A 24,261-nucleotide genomic window follows, 5' to 3' on the forward strand; every position below is an offset into this window, starting at 1 on the left:
AGGGTATTGTCGACTCCAACAAACTTTTTTGGAGTGCAGTTTGCAGGGCTGCAGGAGGGGTTCATGATTCTTCTCACTTCAAAGAATGCGACTTGTATGGTCAGCTCAAGCGACGAGAAGCAGCGGATCGTCCACTATTGCACATTCAAGGAGAGATAGTACGACCTTATTTGATTGCAGACTCACCCTACAAAGCGAGAACATTCTTGGTAAAGCGATATCGAATGAAGGCAGGGCGATTTTTACATGAAAAGCGAGATTTTGACAGGAAAATCTCAAAGGGGAGAGTGAAAGTGGAAAATGCCTTTGGTCTCTTGAAGAATAGGTGGCGGATTTTGCGAGATCTGAATGTCGATCTTGCTTTCGCGCCCACTGTGATAGGAGCCTGTTGTTTCCTACCCAACTTTGTGCAAATCCGAGGCGAGACAGAGCCTCATGATTAGCGAGATCCGCATCCCAACTCCCAAGAGCCACTTCCTAATGATGGTGGTAATCCTGCTCATCGCGAGATGACCTTGCGGATAAGGGCAGCTTTATTTCTCCATAGCAGCTTGAGGGTTCAGAACGCAACAGTTCCAGGTGTAACAGGTTGTGGATCTAGTAATTGTTCTTATTTTTCAAAGTGATCCTGTCTTTTGTTTCAACTAAGGTTTTAAATATGTATCCATAAAGCTTATTATTAATTTCATGAAGTTGTGTTTTGCACGGCTTGATGATGATTCAGAGTCTGAGGATTGAGTCATGTTCTACATGTTTGTAGTTTTTGTCATGTGGCTTGCTTTATGGCTGCAATGAGCAGCACCTCTATTTATGTATTGCTACAGGGTTTTTAATATGGTTATGTGCGCATTTTCATTTATGGCTGCCAATGAGCAACAATGTCGCACGTTTCTGTATCAGAGGCAATGATCCATTTGATGTACTCAGAACAACTTATTCTATGGCTATCAGTCTCTTGTTTATGTGGTTGTCGAACATTGAAATTTTGTTTTGTCATACGTTTTTTCATGCATTTGGTACAATGTTATTAGGCGTTCTTTGTTGGAAAAGGCTATCTTTGTGATGTTGGCAATGCATGGTTTGTTGTTTCGCACGTCAACTCCAACAATGAACGGACGTATACGGACGAACACATGTGCGCATAGGACGTGACCGGACGAAACAGGTGGGTTTTTTGACCGAACGGATGCACGAATGGATGCATGTGCACGAAATGGCGAAAAGTTCGCATCCGTTTATTGCAATTTTCTGCAAATCAATGGCCACATGTGCGCTTTACATCTCTCTCTCTCTCTCTCTCATTCTGGACACACGATGCACATCACATAGGGAGAAATGACACGTATGTGCCACAAGTACCCAATATTTAAGTTTGTAATTTGGCCCTTTGACTTGAGTGCCATTTCAAAAAATTTCGTTTATGCCCATGACATCACGCTTAAGGGTGGCCGTTTGTGAAAACGTGAATCGGGCCCTTAATTCTCGATTTTAAACTTTAGGCCTATTCAAACTCTTCTAACAGTCCACTCATGAAGCAGGGAGAGGACTACTGTGCTTTCACGCCGCCATAGCCAGGCCCAGCCATTCAAAAACGGAGATTGGCGACCTGCTTCACTTTACTCTCTTCTGTCTGCTACTTCTCATTGTGGTCTCCACGATCGCTTGCCCAGATTCTGCCAATTCTCGCCATCGCTGTAGCCCTCGTAAGCTCGCGGGTTGATCTGATCAGCTCTGCTTTCAGTTCCATGGTTACATCCTCCTCTTTTGAGCTGTGCTACACTCCTCTCGACCTTCAATTTTCTGGCTACGAAGCTTCAGAGACATGGAGTAGTAGAGTTGAACCAGATAAGTACTTTTCTGTTGCTCTGTTTTTTTGGGAGACTCTTCTCTGAGGAATGACTCTATTCCTCTCATGTGTACATGTGCGCGCGCGCATTCAGACTCAGCGCATGAGCGTGCATGCAATTTGCCCGGAAATGCTTGTAAATATGAGAATGGCTGTTGAATAGCAACTCCCTCTTCATTCACCTGCACGCAAATCTGTATTTTGCAACCATTGCTTTTCTCTGTTCCCTCGTTGAGCCTTCACCATGTCGGATCCACCCGGAAAAGTGTTGTCCAACCTCACCCCAGGCTCAGAGAAGCGGAACTCTAAGCTGGGTGGGTGCGCAGGCGTTTTTTTCCAGCTCTTTGATTGGAATAGACGATTGAATGGGAAGCGTCTGCTCCCTCAAAAACTTCTTCCTGCTGGTAAGAATCACTGGACCTCTCTGTTCACATGCAATACATGTATGTAGGCTCATGTTATATTAATGCTTGTTATGTGTAGAGAGACCTGCGAAGCATGGCGTTAGGAGCCACAAGGATGAGAAGCTGCCAATGGCCAAGTTGCTACTTGTAAGCTTTTTGCCCATGTACAATAATTATCTGCTGAACTTTGATGTCTCTTGTTCTTAAGCTCTAGTGCCTTTCTTCTCTTTGTTTGCAGATTGCCAATGAAAATAGAGGTGGATTTCCTAAGGTTTTAACCAATGATGCAGAAGAGGTACTCAACAAAGACAAAACACCTGAGAAGAAGAAGAGCAAGCGGAGTCCAAGCGTAGTCGCAAAGCTGATGGGATTAGAAACTATGCCTTCACCTGAGCCATGCAAGGACAGGAAACAACAAGCACAAGAAAATCAAATTCATCCAGTGGCTGATAATAGAATATCTTGCAATCCCAAACCTGTTACTACAACAAAGACATATGGTGTTGAGAGAGTAGGTTCTGCTGAACATTCATCGGTGAATCCACAATCATCTGCCATAAATAACTCACATAATGTGTCCGATACTACAAATGTGAGGCCCCCGCGTGCATTGGTTTGCCACAAGTCTGATGATCCAAAAATCTCTTTCTTCTGCAAACTTCCTGCTTTGTCTCCTCGAAAAGCCGAAAGCGCATTACGGTCAATTCTTTCGCCCTCCAAAACTCACAACAAGTTACTGTCACCCATCAAAAGTCCCCTTGCAACAAAGAGGGGAGCTCGTTTGCTTGAGGCTGCTGCAAAGATCCTGGAGCCCAATATGCAGCCCAGTGCTCGTGTGCGAGGCCTTGGCATCAGCTCCCAAGCTGCTGCAAAAACCTTGCTAGGCAGCAATGCAGCTCTTGAGGAACAGAAACCTGCAAGTTCGGCATCCCGGGCACCTAAAAAGAAGTCCCCAATGCCCATAGATTCAAAAAAGCAGCAACAGAGTGTATCCTTGCGCGTCTATTCAGATCATTCAAAGGCCCAAGGAAAATTAAAACCCGACAAGAGGTCATCAAATATGCAGGATACCAATTCTGCTTGCAAATCTCAGGCATCACTGAGCAGTAAAAGGGGCCCATTCACACCCTTGAATCAAGACGGTTTGAAGAGGAGTGGTAGTACAAAGGAGGAAAGCGTACCTCATGTGGGGCCTGCAGCTGGGCAGCCACGATTGATGCGCAGTAAGAGTGTAAGAGAGGAGCCTGAAAACGGAAAATCTACCGCTGGGTACTATAATGAGCTGAGGAATGCGAAGGATGAGAAGGGCAAGCCAGATTTGACAAGGCAAAAACAGAGCTCTAACAGACTGAGCCAACCTCGTGTCGGAACAAGAAACAGAGAGTTGGGTGCCAGTTCCACAGATGAATATATACATGAGCTAGAGAACCAAGATCCCAATATGTCCATGCTTGCTAACAAAGGCGATGATCGCAACTCTGTATCAGCTGATTCAGTAGTTACAAGCAGCAGTAGCACCAGCATTCTGAACTATGGTAAACTCTTCAGCTCTCATAAATCAGGTACGACCCATGAATCTGCCAACAAAAAGACGCAGAAAAAAGGGGACTCCTCAGTTATGAAGTCTTTTCTCAGGAAGAAAGGGGCTGTTACAGATAACTTGACAAAAAGCAGTAATGCAAAGTCTGCTAAGGTGGAAAATTCGCAAGCATCTGTAGTTTCCAAGGTGGATGAAGGTGAGATGATTTCTTCGGAGGCACAAAAAGGTAATAACTGGTTAAGTTCATCGTTGGAATGCATCACAGAAACGAGTCTCGATGACAAAAGCCCAGAAGTTAAATCTGCTTGGGTTTCATCCCTTTCCGAGGAGGTCTCTGAAGTCAGCATGAAGAACACTGGAAGGGAAGCTGCACTATGGGAGCAGTCCCCTAAAAGCAGTGAGGCTGTTAGCTCGCTGACAAACTGCAGCACTTTAGTGGACTCAGATGGTGTGACTTTTAGGGTTTCCATCCAAAGTGAATCGCCATCAGCAGGAGACCTTCATGACTCTGCTTCATCATCTTATGCCCACCTGGAACTTCCTAGCCACAAACGAAAAAAAGCAGTCTCATACTCGGGGAAGTCGACCGCAGCCATTCTTCAAGAACTGCTCATGGCTTTGAATTCTACCAAGACAAAAATTGCTTTGGAAGATAACTTACAGATCATGGCATGCGGCAGCGACTGTGAATCTTCTTCGAAGTTCTCTTTATATCCACGTCTTGGAGATGACTATGATGATTCTGCAAGCTCTGCTTTGGTTCTGAAGGATGATCTGAAAAAGGTGAGTAAACATGTCCCTGTCTCTTTGCTAGTTGACGTGCATTGCAATTCAAAGTAGTTTTCAGATAAATGGCCTAGCCTTTTGATACTGTTTGGAGGCACCCAATCAAAGGCCACCTTAAATGCAGCGATTGCATTATTCTGCTGTCGTCTGCACGCTTTTGCACAGATAGAAAAGCATACATGGTATTTGAGGCGTATGATCAGCACATCCATATAAGGGCAGATGTTCTTATGTAAATGAGTAAGTGATTGTCTCAAAAGTGGTTTTTTCGATGGATGGAGTTGCAGATGCAATGTGTACAAGTACTTCCATTGTTTCCACACGCTTTTGTGCTTATAGAAGCAAGTGTGAAATGCTTATTTGCATGATTGTTTTTCATGTGAATATGTATCGATAAGGACAGAATCTTCTACACCTGAAGAATATACCTAAGTTGATGAATACTTTCGCAGACAACATTAGCATCAACAAGATATGCTCTCTGCAATGATGAATGGAGGCAACCAAGTCCTGTATCCACTCTTGAGTTTCCTTGCAACGATGATTCTTCCACATTTTCAGATGGCATAGATGATGCACAAGGTAAGCAAAGCAAACTGAACCCCCCCCCCCCCCCCCCCGCGGGTACCGACCAACATATGCATAAACAGAATGCCTTCTATTGTCTGATCAACCATCGCATTTCCATTTGATGTGCAGAACGGAAATTGCTTTCAAAGGTGGGTTCTTCAAACCATCATGAGATCATTTCAAAGAGGCACCACGCCCCTTTCCCAGCTTGCGGCGTAGAAATGAAGAGTTGTAAAAAACCATTTGAATGTGAGGAACAGTATATGAAGGATGTTGTCAAGACTGCAAAGCTGTCTCCTGGTGATATTTATGCTGTGAAGCTACGGTTACCGTGCACCATTCTCGATCCGGTTGTGTTTAATCACCTTGAGGAGCGATTTTATCAGCAATGGGAATGGGGAATAAGGCCTGATGAAAACATGTATGCCAATTGTAGATCTGAAACTGATATGCATTTTACAAGGAGTTTATATGCTGAAGCTGGGATACAGAACAGGAAGCTTGTGTTTGGATGTGTGAATGAGGCCATTAACATGCATCTTGGAATAAATGAGCACCATTCTCGACAAAGCCCTCTGCAGAGTGTGTCCGCTACATCTGAGGGGCATATTTTCAAGAGTGTGCACGGGCAGATAGAATTGTGGAGAGGGATGGCATGTTGCATGAATATAGATGATATTGTGGAGCAGGAAATGAGCACTGGCATTGGGAAATGGGCTGATTTTGTGGACGAGGTGTCAGATTTTGCGGTAGAGATCGAGAGCATCATCGTCCGAGGATTGATAGATGAGCTGGTGATTGACATGAGCCGAAGAGGATCAACCACATTGTTGAATAATCGGAAGGAATACATCTGGTAATGCAATCCTTGGAGTGGAGGAAGGATGGCCATGGTTGCATTCGCCGGTAAAGCACCATACTGATGAAGAAAGTGTGCGTGCCAGTTCTACCCCATCTGAAGACCCAGCAGCAGATGGAGACTCTTGGAATGCTCTTCAGTCACCAAGTGATGTTTCATATGGAAGAGGCCTTCTCATGCATTTGGGTGTTTGTGTGTTAGAAGAGCTTGTGTACAGGCATTGCTTTTGATTGGGGGTTCTTGGGGCATGTTTTTTTTTGGGCGGGGAGAGTTTCTCTACCCTTGAGAATCTCTTGGTGAGCTTTCTCATATTTTTTTGCATTTGACTGAAGAGTCCTTCCTCTCGAAGGACCTCTCATATGTATCCATCCATACACCATTGTAGTCTGTAGGACCTTCGTGGTTCCTGGATGCCATGAGTGGCTTATGGTTATAAAGGATGTCCGTGTGTGTGTGTGTGTGTGTGTGAGAGAGAGAGAGAGAGAGAGAGAGAGAGAGAGATTATGTTGGATCACAACAGCACATTGTTTGGCGGAAAATGGAGTCTTTTTCAGTGTTTTCCATACAATGCATAACATCATGAGCTTTTGCTCGGGAGGCACCGCATACCTAGCTAGGTATGCGGTGCCTTCAGAGCAGAAGCTCATGATGTTGAGGTATGAAGTTTGAACTCAATTTTGGGCCTTCTTGGCCTGCTAAAAAAGGCCATAGTGAACAAGACATTAAGGAATGCATGTATAGGAGTTTGATCCCATTATGTGGTATTGACTAATTGATTTTAATTTTTTAAAAATTCCGTAATAGCTTCCTTTTCATTTAAGAGCCGAATAAAGTTCCATTTCATTGAATTGTTTTATTATTTACTGTGCTTCCCAGACCTATCTTTTCTTATGAAAGCATTAGAATAGTTCTTTTTGTTTTAATTTGTTAGTTACTCTCTTTATTTTATTTTTTAAAATTTTACTTCTTTTCCATTTTACTTTCTTAAAATATCAATGGACTTTCAAATTTGAAGTGTGACTCTACTTTTCATTTTGAAGGCCTTACGAAAACTTCCCTTTTCATTCAGCACACACTCCATGGGCATACAAATTTTTTTTTCAATTCTTGCATACAATTTTTTTTTTCAATTCTTGCATACAATTTTTTTTTTCAATTTTTTGCAATTTTGTCTTTTGCTCAACCCTTGGAGTCGGGTCTCACTGTGCACTAGCAATTTTTGTGAGACCTTCCTAATATCTTTTTTTTTTTTAATAGCAAAACTCACAATTGTGAGTGAATTATATTGAACCCAAAAAATTACAAGGCCTTGTCATGCTCTTGTTGAGCCATGATGTGTCATGCTCTTGTTGAGCCATGACATCATCTAAGAACTATAATTACATAGGTTATTATGGCAGCCACCCCCACCAACCCGCCCCCTTTTCCTTGATACACAAGGTCCATAAACTTTTCCTTATGAGATCTTTTATTTGCCGATGGCCAAGACTTTCCCCCGTCCTAGGCATTCCATCTATTGACAACAAGGCACACGTAGTCCTAGACATTCCATCTATTGACAACAAGGCACACATAGTCCTAGACCAATCCTCCGAGTGTTGCTTGCGCTCGAGCGTCCATATTAGCACTTTGCTTTCTTGAGTGATTTTTGCGAAGCTTGCCACCTCAAAACCTCCTTCAAACACACGGTGATTCCTTGTCTACCATACATTATGTAAGAAGAAGTATCTGACAATTTGAGTGTTGACGAGGAGGACAGTACTTGAATTCTTACCTCTAAGGAATAGGTCAGTCTTGAAGAAACTAATTTTCCATGTTCTTTGGACCCACTTGCATATTTTCCTTACGAGGCCTTTAATAGTTGGGCAGTCCATGAATAGGTGGGCCAAATCTTCACCAGCCTTTTTGCACCCCAAGCATTGATTTGACCCAATCCCTCTCTCTTGAATCTTCACCCCTGTCGGTAGAGCACACCAAATTACCTTCCATAGAAAAACCTTCATGTGTTGCGGAACCTTTGGCTTCCATATGTTCTCCATTACTTGCTCCCACCTTTCCTTCGGCCATTGCTTTTTCCATAGCTTGTTAAGGGGGCTAGACCAATTCTTCTTATGCATCATTGTCTAATAAATGCTTTTAGGATGGGGTTTCCATAAGAGACTGCTTCTGGGCCATTTGCAAGCATTCCAGTCAAACTCCGAATCACAGATTGGAATCACTAAATTGTCAAGCTCTTTCATCACTTTGTGGACAAGCAAGACCTCCAAGCTATTGAGTTGGTACTGGGTAACCATGAGGTCAATGGTTTTCCAACTCTTGTTGCCACTGTCCCAGAAGTCCCCAAGGAGCTTCAGACCCTGATTAATCAGTTTCTTGGCTGTCTCAATCCAATAGGAGTTTGTGGCGGATCTACAACTTTGGACAGCCAGGGGGACCAATGTAAAATGGAGTTCTTGAAGTATCTTACTTCTTCCCCCCACTCTTGCTAGTCTATTGCATTTTCTTATCAATTCATCTGAGCTGCCTTCCAGTCTTAAGGTAGACCATGCTGGGGCTAACAGTTTGTCATGAACCTCTAACCCCTCTCCACTTTCCACCATTCGAGCCAAGTTTAGCTGCTTCTATCATATCTCTAACCATGACAATCCAAACTTGATCCATTTTAGCCAAGGAAACAACAAAATTGGCGCAACAAGCTTTTGCATGGGCCATAGGGTTGAGAATTCCGAGGCCTCCTTGATTCATCGGCCGAGCAAATGATTCCCAACGGGCCCATTGCCATGGTTTGGAGGATTTCGTGTTGTTTTTCCATAAAAACCTTTTTATTGGTTTTAAGAAATCTTTCCAGTGACACTTAGCCATCTTGAGAAGCGGGCTAGTGAAGGCAATATACGGAATCATAAAGGCATTCAACACCTTTATCCGACTTGGGAATGGGAGAAGAGCATAGTCTCACCTACTCATTTTTGTTTTGATTTTTTTCAGCACTCACTCAAATCTTTGCTTGTGAGTTATGTCCACCCCCAAGGGGGCTCCCAGACGCATGAATATATTCCCTTTTGTGACAATCTCCCCCGACCATACAGAAGGGTCAAATGAGTCATTTTCCAATAGGGAGACCAACCTTGACTTCTCTATATTACACTTGGACCCCGAAGCTACTGAGAATATTTGTACAATCTCCATAGCTTTTCTGATGACCTGGGGACACGTCTTCAAGAAGAGGAGAGAATCGTCTGCAAAGAGTTTTGCTAGGAGCTGGCTATTTCCTGGCAAAGCAAGGCCTTACAACTCCCCTTATTTCGCACTAGCTTCGAGCGTCGTAATTAAAGGATGTGATCCTATGGCAAAAAATAGGGGACCAGAGGGTATCCCTGCTTAATAGACCTTTTGACCTCAGAAGAGTCCACAATTCTATCGTTGAATAGGACCTCTGACTGGCTTCCAGCCCCGAGTACACGTACCAACCGACATAAGCGAGGCCCAAAGCCCAGAGCTTCCATGACGGCTTCTTTATATGTCCATGTTATTCTGTCATAAGCCTTGTCCAAGTCCAACTGTAACAGAATGCACTCCTGCTTTGTGACAATTGCTTATTTGATGTCCACCATTGCTGCCAAGATGTTATCGTAAATGGACCTTCCTTTTATGAACCCATGTTGATGGGGAGAGATGATCTTGGCTAGTAAGGGGGCTAGTCTGAGGGCTATTGCTTTAGCTATAATTTTGTAAGCCATCGACATCATCGTTATAGGGTGCCAATGTTTCAGTTGAGAACAATAGATCTGTTTTGGGATGGGTTTGATAAGCCCTCTCTTTACACTTACCTCCAACGACCCTTCGACCATGGCTATATTGGCCAATCTTGTGATTGGGGCCTTGAGATCATCCCAAAATTCTCTATAGAATTCCACCATCATCCCATTCCAGCCAAGGGACTTTTCCTTGTGAAGGGCTTGCAATGCTAGTGAACATTCGTCTTCGGAGAATGCCCGTTCCAAGAAATCTGAGTGGGGAATTTCCTTCTTGACACTCTGCAGTAAGGTCCCTCTGGCTTCTTTCACTTCTTGGGATTGGATCTTTGGCCGTCCAATGATTTGATTAAGATAGCTCAACATTAGACCAACCATCTCATCTCCGTAGCATGCCCATTGGCTTTTATGGAGGTAAGCAATTGTACCTCCGTTGTAAGATGCAGAAGGTGTACCTCCCTAGCTTTCTTGAATCGGGGGCTCGAGGTTTTGATTACTTTCTGGATGCTCCGAGCAAACAGGTCCCATGCATTATGTAGAGTAGTCACCCATCCTCGTCACTAATTGACACCTCCTTTTGGGAGGTGGGATCAATGGCTCACGATCACCGGTTGATTGTGACCGTTAGATTGCCTAGGGAATGCAAAAAATTCCCACTTTTTCGGTTCTGGGGCTTGAACCCGCTACCCTCTCCTCCTTAGAAGTTACTCAAACCGCTAAGCTATTGCACATCCGTTGAAAGGTATGTGTGTGGTAAGTCTATAGATCACTGCTTCACGGCCAAGTTCACATCTAGTTCACACCTAGTTCATACCAAGTTCACATTGAGTTCACACAAAATTTGGTGTGGTGTGCATACCCTCCCAATTTCACACTTAGTTCACACCGAGTTCACACCAAATTCGGTGTGGTGCACATACCTCTTGAGTTCACGCTTAGTTTACAATTAGTTCAAATGGAGATCGGACGATCCCGGATTGGACCTGACTCGCGATGCCTAATGTGGGTCATTGATCCTACCTCCATAGGGAGGTGTCAATTAGTGACGAGGGTCACCCATTATGTCAATCATTTTAGTGGTACTAGGATACAACTCCCATTAAAATAGTAGAGCTATAAATCCATTCAAATTTGTTTGTCTTAGGAGCCTAGAAAACATACTAACCAATCAAAAATCACTCCCTCTTCCTCGGGAATGTGCACTCTCACCTCGTTAACAAATTTGGTAAGTGAGTTCAAACTTTTCTTTTAGTGCTTTGCGCAGGACCACTTGGATTATTTCTTCAACCCTTAATACTACTAATATGTTCAACTTGGCTCTATATGAAAGGGTAAAACTCCCTTAGAAGGGTGTTGCAACTTTCTAATTTTAGAACGGATGTGAGTCTATCATCTTGTTCTTTAAGTAGGGCCTTAATAACACATAAGACATTTGTGATTATGTATGCATAATAGACAATACAATTTTATATTCCAACAAAAAGGACATGTGATAGTTGGCACTCATTCATACCTACTTAACTGTAACAAAATTCAACTGTGTGGTGATAGCTCGTCCTCATGGTTGGGGGTACATAGATAAACATAAACACACATATATTCACATAGACACACACATGCATACAGTGATGTCCACTACCCATCCACACACATGAAGGGTCATGTTGGCATTTTCAAACAATTTAATGGGGTGGACCCATATGAGGCTCTTAATTGAAAGGGCTTTCTACAACCTAAACTATATATATGTTTTTTCAATTCAACACTTCACACCAAATGTATGTCGAGCTCTTTTTTGCACTAAGGCTTGTTTTTAAAATCAATAATAGATTAAAAATGCTAAAATAAAAAAGAGGTCAAGTAATGTAAGGCCATGAAATAAAGAAACCTTAAATATTAAAAAAAAACATTGTTTTGTATGAAAAGCTTGTTTCAATGAGGACTATAGTGCACCTACTTTGTTAAGTTGATAATGATAAGCCTCGATGAGAGGCGATAGACATCCAACTTGTAATCTTAAGTACCTCAAGGCTCGCTTGAGCTTGAGTTTGTTTTGTAATTTTATGCTGTGTTTAATACAATTCACTCATAAATTGAGTTTTAAAAAAAAAAAAAGAAGGGAAAAATTGGGTCTTAGCAAGTGTCAAGTGGTGCCATGGACTTAGTGTTGCTTTTGAGATCCTTTGGTAATCTTCCAAAGAATGATAAAACGTGAGGGCAAGGATTATTAGGACCATCCTCAATAAGAGGGGGATATGTTAGTATAGTTGCAATGTCCACTTGTTAGTTTTGCCCACCATCATGTATGTTGCATAGTTTGTAAGGTCTCCATATGAGGAGAAGCCATATATGCACAAATATTTGGTGGATTCCAGCCTGATTGAGGTCTTTATTTGTGATTGTAGATGGTACATAGCTAATTTGGAAGCCTAACCTTGGGATCCAGAACAAGGTAAGCACCTTCAACTAGGGGGTTTGGGGGGCTCAATGGCCCTTCAAAAGTAAGAGTTCGATGTCAGATTTTCAAACACCATGGATTGCTTCAAACATCCATCGTGGCAGATAGAGATCCTAGAATGACCAGTAATTTTTGGAAAGGTCTCTTTGAAAATCTAGGTACAAGATTGAATTTCTCTTCAGCCTATCATCCACAAACGGATGGCCAAAGTGAGATAGCCAATCTCATGATACTCGATTTACTAAAGACTTATGCTACAAAAGTAGATCAACGCTCACAATGGAAAAAGTTCTTACCCCTTGTAGAGTATGCATACAATAATACTGTCCATACTTCTACGGGAAAAGCACCTTTTGAAGTTATAGAGGGAAGACCTAAAAGTCCCTTGCTACTTAAAGTACACGGGAAGATCTTCGTTGTCGATGAGTATATCCGTGACCTACAACAATCTTTCCAAAAGATTAAGGAGGCTATATCCATCTCTCAACAAAGGCAAAAAACTGTTGTTGACAAGCAGAGAAGGGCCTTAACGTTTGAAGAAAATGATTGGGTCTTACTTAAGTTTCCCAAGGCTCGATTGAGGCAAACGATGGGCAAAAATCCTATGGGCCATCAAAAGTATTATGCTAAACTAGCAAAAAGATAATATGGTCCTTTTCAAATCTTGAAGCCGATTAATCAATGATATGGCTTATCAACTTAAGTTGTCCAACCATTGTCTCATACACAATGCTTTTCATGTGAGCCTACTTAAGCCCTACAAAGGAGAGCCACTAAGTGAACCAATTACTGAAGACCCTCCCGAAATTGAAGACCAAGAAGAGGTGCTACAACTCGAAGCTATCCTTTGGCATGAAGACAAGGTACTACAACATGGTAAGATTATTCGACGGTATTTTATTAAGTTTAAAAATTATCCTTTTGAAGATGCTAGATGGATGCAAGGAATACAGTTTAAGGATAGTATGAACCTTGTTAATGCTTACAATGCTACATTAAAGTAAGCAAATGTACATGTTTCTTTTTAATGATAAATGTTTTTGTCTTATAAGACTAATTCTATTTTTATTATGCAAAAATTTAAGTAGTATGCATGCTTAGAATCATGTTTGTGATGACGACATCTCTCAAACACCAAGCAGAATTTGTCACTGTACTTGGAAAAATGAAATGGACTAAAGAGTAGACATGCTTGCGATAGCTACGTCTCCCAAGCACCAAACGGATTAGTCATCCATTTTGGAATGGTGTCATAGGGTAAAAAGGGATCCTCTACCTGCTAGGAAACATTGACTAAGGATTTATCTCTTCTACCTCATAGTCGAGACGACTATAATTTCAAGAGAGAGATAATGGCATAAAATCTAATACCTAACCAACCCAAATTATTTTTTGTATTAAATTGATCATTTAATGTGGGAGAATAAACGGGAACAAGGATTAGAATATAGACACATGCTTACAAATCTATATGAACACGGGGCCAATGGTAAAAGGGGTCCAAATGAAAGATGGTCTATCAAAGAGCAAGACTAGCTAATGGATCTTAAAGACCTTAGGGTTAGCGTCATTAAATACCTCCAAAGGTTAGTGTTAAAGTCCTTTGACCTTAGGCAAGGTAGGGCTGTGCTTGAGGTGGGAACCCAGTCCAAGCTTGAGGTGCTTGTCGTGCTTGAGGTGATTGTCGTGCTTTGCTTACTAAGGTGCTTGAGGTGTATGCCATGCTTGCTGACTAAGGTACTAAGGTGCTCCATGACTAAGGTGCTTGAGGGGTTAAGGTGTTCGAAAAGTCAAAGTATATCCCTACTCATGAGGGGGTGAGCCCTCTTTGTAGGAGATAGAGAGAGAACACACACACGCTCACACAAGGCAAACTTGTTATAAAGAAAGCAACTAGGACACTTGTCAAGCTCCTCTTCATGTTGCCCTCATAGTCTCCCTAAAGCCTATTGGTTGGCCTCCCAAGGGGTCCAATGATAATTTAGTTATTTAATTAATTGTTTTTTGCTTTTATCAAGTCCTCTCTCTCAAAGGGGTAAGAAGGACAATTGTCCTAATGTACTCTTGTTGCTTGATATGCACTAAGCATGTGATTGGCCAAGCTTGAGGAGGTCCAATCAAGAACAAGCTAGTGCTAGAAGAGGGGGTCGACCAAAGCAAGGAGGGGGCTAGCTTGGGGGGTATACTATCCTCCCTCCCCCCCCCCCCCCCCCCCCGCTCCCCCCCCCAACACACACACACACACACACACACACACACACACACACACACACACACACACACTCTCTCTCTCTCTCTCTCTCTCTCTCTCTCTCTCTCTCTCTCATCGCATGAGTTGCAAAGTGCAAGAGATCCATATCCTTCTCCAAGCTTGTAGAGAAGTTGAGAGCCTACACCAACGCTCTTGGCTATGGAATGCAAATCCAACCAAGAGCCATGCTCCAATGCTTAATCTTGTCATCTTCTCCATCCTCATTACTATGCTATTATGTATGCTAAGCAAGAAGAGTGATGATAAGTAAGGAACTATTTCTTTTTCCTATGAATGTTTCTTCTTACTCTTCCTACCCTCATTCCCCGCTAGCTCTCTCCACCTTTGAAGGTGTTTGAGGCCTTGGGACTGAGGCCGGGGATGGTTAATGCTTTCTACAAAGTCTATGATATACTCGTGATGCATGAAGCTTTCCATCTTCATTGCATCACCTAGGTCACAAGGAACACAAAGATTGTATTGTACCAAGTCTCCCTTGACGAGAGAATCTATAATACAAAAAGCCTATTGGAGGGGGGACCGGTTCCACATAAATCCGGTTCTCAAATGTTGTCAAGTTCTCAAACTCTCTCTTGCAAAAGTATTGCTTATGCCAAGTTAGTTAAGTACTATGGTTATGTTGCTACCGCTAATTAAGTTCACCCTCTATGTTCTCAAAGTAGTCTCACAAAAATGTTCACTCTAATTCTCCTAATTCTGATATTCTCAAAGTCCATAGGCGATTTCCATTACACCAGCCAGAAAGGGTTAGAATTTTGAGAAAATTTGAGCAAAGTTTTTGTTTAACAACACAAAATATCTCAAATTTGAAAAGGACAAGGTGAAGGCATATTGTGACATCTTTAGTAATCTAGGTAAATATCCCATTAGTATGAAGAGAGTTGCCACTTGGTGTGCCTTAATAGTCTTTTTGAAAGGAATAAAGTGTGCTTGCTTGCTAAATCTGGTGACTATTGTCATTCCCGTATTCCCATGGATAGACTTGGGTAATCCAAAGATAAAATCCATGGATATACTCTCCCATGGTTAATTAGGGATTGGCAATGGCTGAAATAATCCAGGTTGCTTTCCTCTATCATACTTAGTCTTTTGGTATACCACACATTTTGAAACATACTCTTGTATGTCACTTTCATGGTAGGCCAATAGAAGTATGTCTCTACTTCTTGAAGAGTAGGTTGAATGCCTCTATTTCCCGCATAGGGAGGAGCATGGGATTCATACATGGCTTTCTCACAAAGGGAGTGGGTAACACATAGCCTATTTCCATGGAGAAGATAACCATCCTGCAAGGTGAATGGTTCTTCTTTCTTCCCCAATGCAAGGGCTGACATTATGTCTTTAAAGTCAGGGTCAGTAGCATACTCATCTATCATAGAAGATCGATCATTGTGAGTTGTTATAGACACCGCATTAACTTTTGGTCGTTGTGAAAGCATCGGCCACTTGATTGTGCTTACCAGCAATGTGAGAAATTTGAAAATAAAATTGCAAAAGAAAATTTTCCCACCTTATTTTTTTGTCGAAAAGCTTGGTTTGAGTCATGATGGTGGTCGATTCGCAAAATAAATGGAGTCCCCAATAAATAGTGCTTTCATGTGTCTAGGACATGTAGAACAACCAAAAGCTTTTTTTTGTATATGCCCTAGACTCGTTCATTGACATTGAGCCTTCAGCTCTCATATGCTATGGCATGCCCTTCTTGAAGCAAGACTGCTCCAAGGGAATCACCACAAGCGTCACATTGGACCTCGAATGGCTTTGAGAGATTTAGAAGCATAAGGACTGGTTAGGAGGTAAGATTCTCTTTGAGCTTGTCAAAAGCATTTTGATCCTTAGCAGTCCATGAGCACTTAACGTTCTTTTTTGTTAAGTCATATAATGGTCTTGCTATTTGAGAGAGTTTTGCTATGAAGAGTCTATAGTATGCATACATACCAATAAAGCTTCTTAGCTCATGTAAATTCCTTGGGTTAGGCCATGCTTTTATTACCTCCAGCTTTGATGGATCCATACGGATACCATCTTGAGAGATAATATGACTCTCAAGATGCTTGACTTGAATCTACTTCACCTATAGACTTGATCCTGTAGGTGAAGTAGATTCTCCTTTCATGGAACTTCATGTTGGCAACCATGCAGTTGAACCATGGTGCCCCTAGGATAACATTCTCATGTTGGAGAGGAGAGATGAAAATGTCTTCTTTGTCGACGTATCTTTGGACATGAAGCCTCAACTTCCCAATCAAGGGAGTAACAGAGGCTTGTTGTCCCTTGAAATCTGTATTGGATGTTCCAATATTTCCCATCTTGAAAGCTTGAATGCCCAACTTGGTGGCCAACTCCATTGATATCAAGGTGTGAGTAGAGCCAGGGTCAAACAAGATGAAGGAATCATGCTTTCTTACCTTTTCCCAAACATAGGAGAGAGGTGATCCTTTGCAATGAGCATTCTCTTTTGGAGCTTCGATAGTGGAATCTCTAGGAGTCTCATTGCGGGCATTTCCCTTGGGGCAAGAATGATAGCCATGTCATTGCTCCCCACACTTAAAACTTTTGCGGTCCTTGTAAAAAGCTTCAAGCTCTTCATGAGAGTTTATTTTTACCTTTGTAAACTCCTTTCTCCTTGGACCGATTGTTAATGTTACTATTGGAATTGACTTGGGAAGAATTTTGGGCATTGGTTTTCCCCTTTACATCACTTTTGTCTTTTCTTTCCATGGGCTTAACATTCCTTCTAGCCCCTTGTTGGAAATTGATGCGCGAAGCAACCATACTGTGGTGGATTACTTTAGTGATAGAGCTAGGCCATTGGGAGTTGACGTACTCGACCATCTCTTCACGTAATTCCACACAAAGTTGTTGCTTTTTCTCGGGGGTGAATTCTATCTTTTGAAATACAGTAGCCTTGAGATGTAAATCCCAAAACTTGTCCACATATTTGTGGATAGACTCATGGGAGAGAAGCTTCAAACTCCACCATTCGGTAAGCACTTTGTCCTTTGCATCACTTGCAAGGAATTGCTTCGTGATGGAAACTCATAGAGTTTTTCATGTCTTTAGGACTTTGCCATTGCCATGAAGGCTATCCCACCATTGACGAGCAGATTTTTGGAAGTGCATAGCTACATGGCGTAGCTTGGAGGACTCCGTGAATCCCTCGTCTCCAAAGGCCGCATCAAATTGCTGGATGAAAGCCAATACTTTGTCGGTAGCACCAAAGGTGCCATCATAGGTGAGAAAAGAGATACTCTTTCCTCCCTCTTTGAACTTCTTGAGATTTTGGGACCTTTTCCATGAAGGGTAAGATTTGCGATGTCCTCCCCTCTTGTATTCTCTTGGAGGATAGCTAATTCTTTTGTCGGAAGAGGAGGAAGGTGAAGAAGAAGGAGAAGAGGGTGACCTCTTTCTTAACTTTTCTTCCTTTGTTTCCTCTCTTCCCTTTCAGAGTGATGAGGAGAAGGATTATGGGTTCTGTTTCCTCTTGGGAGGAGTTGGTGATCATCTAGACCGCCGTCTTCGTGGAGCCACATCTTTAGAGGAAGTTAGGGATTCGCTTCTTTCTTGTTCTTTGGATTCCTCCTCTCTTATGGAAGAGAGTCTTCTTTTGGGGGTCTCATCAAGAGGCCTCCTAAGCTCTCTCTCCTCTTGGAGAGGAAGGGAAATCTCATAAGCACGAAGTTGTTGTGAGTAACTTCGCCTTGCAAAGCAGGGTTGCCCATACCTTGCTGCAACCTAGTAACAAGATAATTGACAAACATAGGGGCATCATCATTAGAACCTTCATGTGCAAAATCAAAGTTATCAATGCTTGTTCTACTTTCTTGGTTATTGTCATCCATGCTAAAAATTTAAATTATGTATAGATTACTTTGTGCTTGGTACCCTCAAAAACCTTAGTCGCTACTCTTCTTTACCTTTGAAAATCAGTTCTCAAGCATCCACACCCGTGGTTTAGACATTGTTGATTGCAAAGACTATTGGAGAGTGTCTAACATTGCTCGGTTGATTATGGTTCTTGTTGAGCTTTCTCGTAGCTCAATAATGGTTAAGCCAAAGGCAAGTCTCGAGAGGCTCCATTATTAAGGCTATAGTTCCCAACGGTGTACCTGGAACTAAGTCCTTCTGAACCAAGATAATAGATCTCTGTCCCACTTACCCTATTGCAATAGACATGCCCAACCTTTCATGGACAACATAAGGACCTCTCTTCTTCAGCAAGAAAAGAGAAACCAATAGCTCTGATACCAATGTAACTAGAGTGCCACGTTAGCTCTGTTCGGGTCGAATTAAAATTGAGCAATATAGTGGAAACTATATATGCTATTTCAATACTTCTCAAGTGAAAATTTTTACGAAAGGATGAGAGAGAGAGAGAGAGAGAGAGAGAGAGAGGCTACTGATTGCCGTGGTTGAGAGGTGTACCTCGCAAGAATGAGATACCGATCGTAGTGCTTCAGAGGGGTACCTTGCAGGAAACCACGAGCATATTTAGAGGTTTGTCAAGCTCAATGTTCGTAATCATACAAGTTGTCAATGTTATCAATTCTTTGTTGTTCCATTTTTATGTTTAAGAAAAAAACAAAACATGCAAGTTTCCTTGCATGGGGGAGTTTGCACAATCCTCCCCAATTTTAATAATACGAGGGAACGTGCCATTCCCATGGCAGCGTGCAATTTTCAGTGTTTTCATTAACTGCATTTGCAGTGTCAAAAATGTCAAAAATCACAGAATGATAATGCTTACTCACCGCGCGATTGAATGTTTGTCTCGTTGATGCACCTTGCATCAACAATGTTGGGCATCTCTTGCTGTTAACCCACTGCAAGAGATGACATCCCATGGAGGATGAAGGAGATATGCTTGTGACTATTTGGGTGGAGGAACTTTAGGAAGAAGTGGGTCTTTGCATATGGATAAGATAGCCCAAATCCTCCTTGCTAGAGCCATGTATCTCATATTCAACAATCAACGCACTATGAAGGCGACATTTTGCATAGGAAGCTCATCGGTTTTGTCCTTTAATACGGACACCTCATCTGGCATACATTCTTGAATGTTTCTGCAATAGCCCTTGACTTGCAACCACATCATGAATTCTTTCACCCATTCAAAGATCTTGTATAAGTCCACAAGCCTTCTAGGTGGAAGCGTAGGTGATTGCGATTAGAGACAGAACATCCCTTTGCATCTTGTAAAAAGAGCCCACAGCTTCCTTGCCACGACGAGGTTGACCGTATCCTACAATCTACTCAGTCCAAGAGATGACAGCCTAGAGAGGATCCCCATCAAAAACTTCTCGTGCTATTGTGACAGCACTACATTTGGCATACATATAGATCAAAGCACTCTCAAGCATGGCATCTTGATCCGATAGCCCCTTGCTAGCAATCTCATAATGAATTAAGAAATCATACATGTGAAGGTCTTGCCTAAGCTTGCCACAACCAGATTGACCATATCCTGTAATCCACTCACTCCAAGAGACAACATCCTGGAGAGGATCCCATCAAAAACTTCTCGTGCTATCATGACGGCACCACATTTGGCATACACATAGATCAAAGCACCGCAGTCAGTGCATTGCAAGAGTTGGCATTCTGGACAGAAAGCTCTTCAAGCACTTTTTCTGTTGTCTCAAGCGCACCACATTTTGCATACATATTGACCAAGGTAGTTCCAAGCACGACATCTTTTTTCAACAGCCTCTGACTAGCAATATAATTGTGAATTTTTGTGCGTAGCCCAAAATCATCTAGCACCATTCTCCTCATATATGCTCCCAACTTTGACCTTTAGTATCCTCTCACTATATATGGATTTTCAAAAACCCTTGCCTTAGAATATCATCATGAATCTGCTTCCCCTTATCAATAGCTTTGCTTGTGGCACAAGCTTTCAATGTCCAAACGTACATCACTGCATTTAGCGAAACACCCTCATTGCATCTACTCAAGACAATTTAGAACAAATCAATCTTGGTTTTCATGTGCATAACTTGCCAACACCATAGTCCATGTTGTCAAGTAGTGTTTTGGACTCATCAAGCTTGCCACATTGCCAAGCACAAAATGTTTCTGCAACAACCCCACAATAGCCCGTAATTGCATAGGTGATTGCATTTGAAGGAAGGCCTTTCCTTCGCATCTGCTAAAAACATCTCAATGCTTCGTTGCCACAGCCATGTTGTGCATATCTCATCAAAACATCCTAGCCATGAAAAAGAGTCTTTCTTTTGCATATGGTGAAAAATCTGGTTACTTCGTTATTGCCATGGCCATGTTGGGTATATCCTTTAGCGCACCACATTTGGCATACATATCAACCAAGGTAGTGCTAAAATCAGATAAGAGCTTTCTGGCCCCGCCCCTATCTGGAAAATCTTCCAATCAATGAATTCAAGAGCCCACACTCCGGACAAGAAGCTCTTCGAGCACTTGCATAGAGCCAGATACCTTCAAGATGTAAGCATAGCCTTCAAGACGAAAGTATAGGTGACTGAATTTGGAGAGATACACTTGCTTTGCATCAGCTGATAATAGGTTAGAGGCTTTTGCCCTGCTCTTGTTGCGCACATTCTGCAATCAATGTATTCCAAGAGGCAACATTTCAGACATGAAGCTCCTTAAGCACTTTTTGGTGCTTTTTCAAGTACACCACATCTCGCATACATGATCCTTGCTTCTATGTAGTGCCACATGCTTTCAAGATGCAAGCATAAGTGATTACAGGAGAAATGTCCTTGCTTTGCATTATGAAAACAGCCAGCAAGAGCTTCTTGGTAGAGATGACATTCCGGACATCAAGGCAGTGCCACATGCCTTCAAGACAAAAGCATAGGTGATTGCATCTAGAGAGATGCCCTCGTTTTGCATCTGTTGGAAACAACCCAGCCCAGGGCTCTATGGCCCTGCCACATTTGGCATACATGTTGACCAAGGCAGTGCCAAGCATTACGTTTCGTAAAAGGGAACCACAATATTGATCAAACCACCGCCAAGCATGACATCGTACCACTAACAGCCCCCGACTAGCAATCAATTCATGGATTCTGATACCCTTGCGATAGGCATATTGGGCATATCTTGCAACCAACATGTTGCACCCCCGACTAGCAATCACATCGTGGATTCTAATACCCTTGCGATAGGCATATCTGAGCTTTCTGACCATGCTCCTGTTGTATGTATCCATGCACTCCAAGAGACCTCCTCATGCACGTTTTGTGCTTCTTGTAATCACCACATCTCGCATACATGTCATCAGCCACATGCCTTCAAGATGCACACGTAGAGAATTGCTCTTGCTTCACACCTATTGAAAACAGCCAGAGCTTCCATGCCCAACCCTTGTCGGGCATATCTTGCAATCAGTGTGTTCCAAAAGACGACATCCCACAGCAACATATGTGATTGCATCTAGAGAGAGGCCCTCTTGCATCTGTTGAAAACAACCGAAATATTTTTGGCCATGCTCTCCTCGCGCGTATCCTGCATCTGTTCAAAATAGTCGAGGGCTTTTGCCCATTTCTCCGTGTCGCAAATTGTGACATGCCTTCAAGATGATGCATCCATAGAGATATGCTCGCTTCATGTGGAGAGATGGTCGCTTCACATCAGCTGAAAATAGTCAAGAGCTTCCTTGCACCGCTGATGTGCGGCACATCCCACAATCAGTGCGTTTGAAGAGGCGGCGTTCCGCATAGGAAGCTCCTCGAGCGCTTTTCGTGCGTTTTGAAGATCACCATATGTAACATACACATAGTCCCAGGCAAAGACAAGCACTTCTTTCTTGTATCGCTCATTGGCCTTGCTCTTCTTGCGCACATCCCACCTTGAGTGCATTCAAGGAGTCACACTGCAGATAGAAAGATGAAAATAGCCTAGAGCTTTCCGAGCTTCATCACTTGCCCTTGCTACCTAGATATAAAAGAACTCCAAGGACTTCGACTGGTGATAAGCCGTCACTTTTCTGAAGCGCAACACACGTCATTCTTATCGACCAAGATTGTGCTAAGCGCGACATCTTTTTTCAATAGCCTCTGAACAACAATAAAAAGCTGAGTTTGTATGCCCGTATCACCCTTTTGCATAGAGACACATGCCTGCAATGTGGACACGTAGGTGATACCATATATAGAGAGACCCACATCGGCATCTTGTGTACATACATATGCCTTCAAGATGCACGCATATGTGATTGCATCTGGAAAGAGGTCCTCGGTTCAGATCCGCTAGAAACATCCGAGAGCTTTCTATCCGTGCTCTTGTTTTGCGTATCTTGCAATCAATGCACTCCGAGAGACGGCATCAGGGATATGAAGCTCCTCTGGCAGGTTTTGTGCTTTCTGACCATTCAGCATACGTATTGACCAAGGCATTGTTAAGAACGACAATTTCTTGGAACAGTCCTTGGTGAAGTGTCCCACATTTGGCATGCATATCGACCAAGACAGTGCCTAGAATGCCATCTCTTTTCGAGAGCAATTTGCATAGTGACACATGTCTGCAAGATGGACACATAGGTGATAGCGTCTGGAGAAAGGTTGGAGAAAGGCCCTTGCTTTGCATGTGCTAAAAAAAGCCCAAACCTTGCTGGCCTGCCATTGTTGGGCATACCCTGCAATCAGTGCGTTCCAAAAGATGACATCCTGCACAAGAGCACCACATCTGGCATACATATCGACCAAGCCATTGCCAAGCACAAATTTTTTATGAAAAAGCCCTATTGAAAGTGTCCCACATTTGGCGTACGTGTCAACAAAGGCAGTGCCAAGCACGCCATCTCTTTCAAAGAGCTCTTGCATAGAGCCACATGCTTCCAAGATGCGCATGTAGGTGATAGCATCTGGAAAAGGCCCTCGCTTTGCAAATGTTCAAAACAGCCCATAGCTTCCTGGCCCGGCCGTTGTCGGGCATATCTTGCAATCAATGCATTTCAAAAGACGACATTCCACACAAGAGCACCACATTTGGCATACATATCAACGAAGGCATTGCCAGGCACAACGGTTTTCTGCAGCAACTTATGACCAAGAACATTAGAGTGAATTTTTAAGCCCATATGAGCATCTTGCATATAGACACATGCCTTGTAGAAGAACGCGTATGTGATTGCATTTGGAGAGAGGCCCTCGCTTTGGATGCGATGAAAACAGCCGAGAGCTTTTTTTTTTTTTCCAAGAAAAAGATCCTTCTATTAGTTAATGAAAACTGCCCATAGGGCTACATCCACCTCTGCAAGAGAGGGCTACAACAAGCATGATGGGGAGACTCTCCCAATGAAAAAACAGCATATATACAATGGGGCTAAATCAAGAAATGGGAGGAGGGAAGAGCCACACAGGTGGACAGTAGTGCCATCTGAGCACCCCCTGGACCATGGTGTAGAAAGGCCCAGGGCGCCAGAGTCGAAGGAAAGCCTCGCGGCGCTCCCGCATGCGGTCGGAGCTGCCCTGTAGTCCCTCAAGCTGTTCTCTGAGAGTATGGATCAGCTCTAGCCAAAAGTCACGAACAGTCTCTGCTGGTGGCACAGGGCAAGCCTCAAAGATGCGGAAACAACGGGCCCGCCAGATGAACCAAAGAGCTAGGCCGCTGATGAGCTCCCAACACTCCTCTCTCTCACTGCACCACTCCTGTGGAGTAAGGTCTGTAGCAGGCTGGAGTGCAGGTCGCCCCCCCTGTATCACTATCATCCTGCTGGTGGAAGATAGCTCAAACTGTAGTGCCGGGCCCGTGAGGGTGGACCAAGCCGCTGCCCCCCAAGTGTACTGT

At 42.9% G+C, this 24,261-nt stretch overlaps 1 protein-coding gene across 1 annotated transcript; it reads left to right on the forward strand.

The window, feature by feature from the left end:
• The first annotated feature begins 1,472 nt into the window (after nucleotides 1-1,472).
• On the forward strand, nucleotides 1,473-6,517 carry LOC147454406 (uncharacterized). Its single transcript, XM_086516377.1, has 6 exons — nucleotides 1,473-2,250; nucleotides 2,330-2,397; nucleotides 2,489-4,573; nucleotides 5,029-5,158; nucleotides 5,276-6,002; nucleotides 6,091-6,517. The coding sequence occupies exons 1-6, from the start codon at nucleotides 2,091-2,093 to the stop codon at nucleotides 6,233-6,235; spliced, it is 3,315 nt and encodes a 1,104-aa protein (XP_086372503.1). The 5' UTR covers nucleotides 1,473-2,090; the 3' UTR covers nucleotides 6,236-6,517.
• The last annotated feature ends 17,744 nt before the right edge of the window (nucleotides 6,518-24,261 follow it).

This window comes from Adiantum capillus-veneris, chromosome 7, assembly GCF_014529385.1.
Source record: "Adiantum capillus-veneris isolate H3 chromosome 7, ASM1452938v2, whole genome shotgun sequence".
NCBI classification, from domain to species: domain Eukaryota; kingdom Viridiplantae; phylum Streptophyta; class Polypodiopsida; order Polypodiales; family Pteridaceae; genus Adiantum; species Adiantum capillus-veneris.

Bases quoted from the DNA above. Each gene is read 5' to 3' on its own strand.
- LOC147454406 (XM_086516377.1), top strand. From the start codon at position 2,091: ATGTCGGATCCACCCGGAAAAGTGTTGTCCAACCTCACCCCAGGCTCA. The intron at 5,159-5,275 runs GTAAGCAAAGCA...TTTGATGTGCAG, and splicing joins TGGCATAGATGATGCACAAG to AACGGAAATTGCTTTCAAAG. The intron at 6,003-6,090 runs GTAATGCAATCC...TGTGCGTGCCAG, and splicing joins AATCGGAAGGAATACATCTG to TTCTACCCCATCTGAAGACC.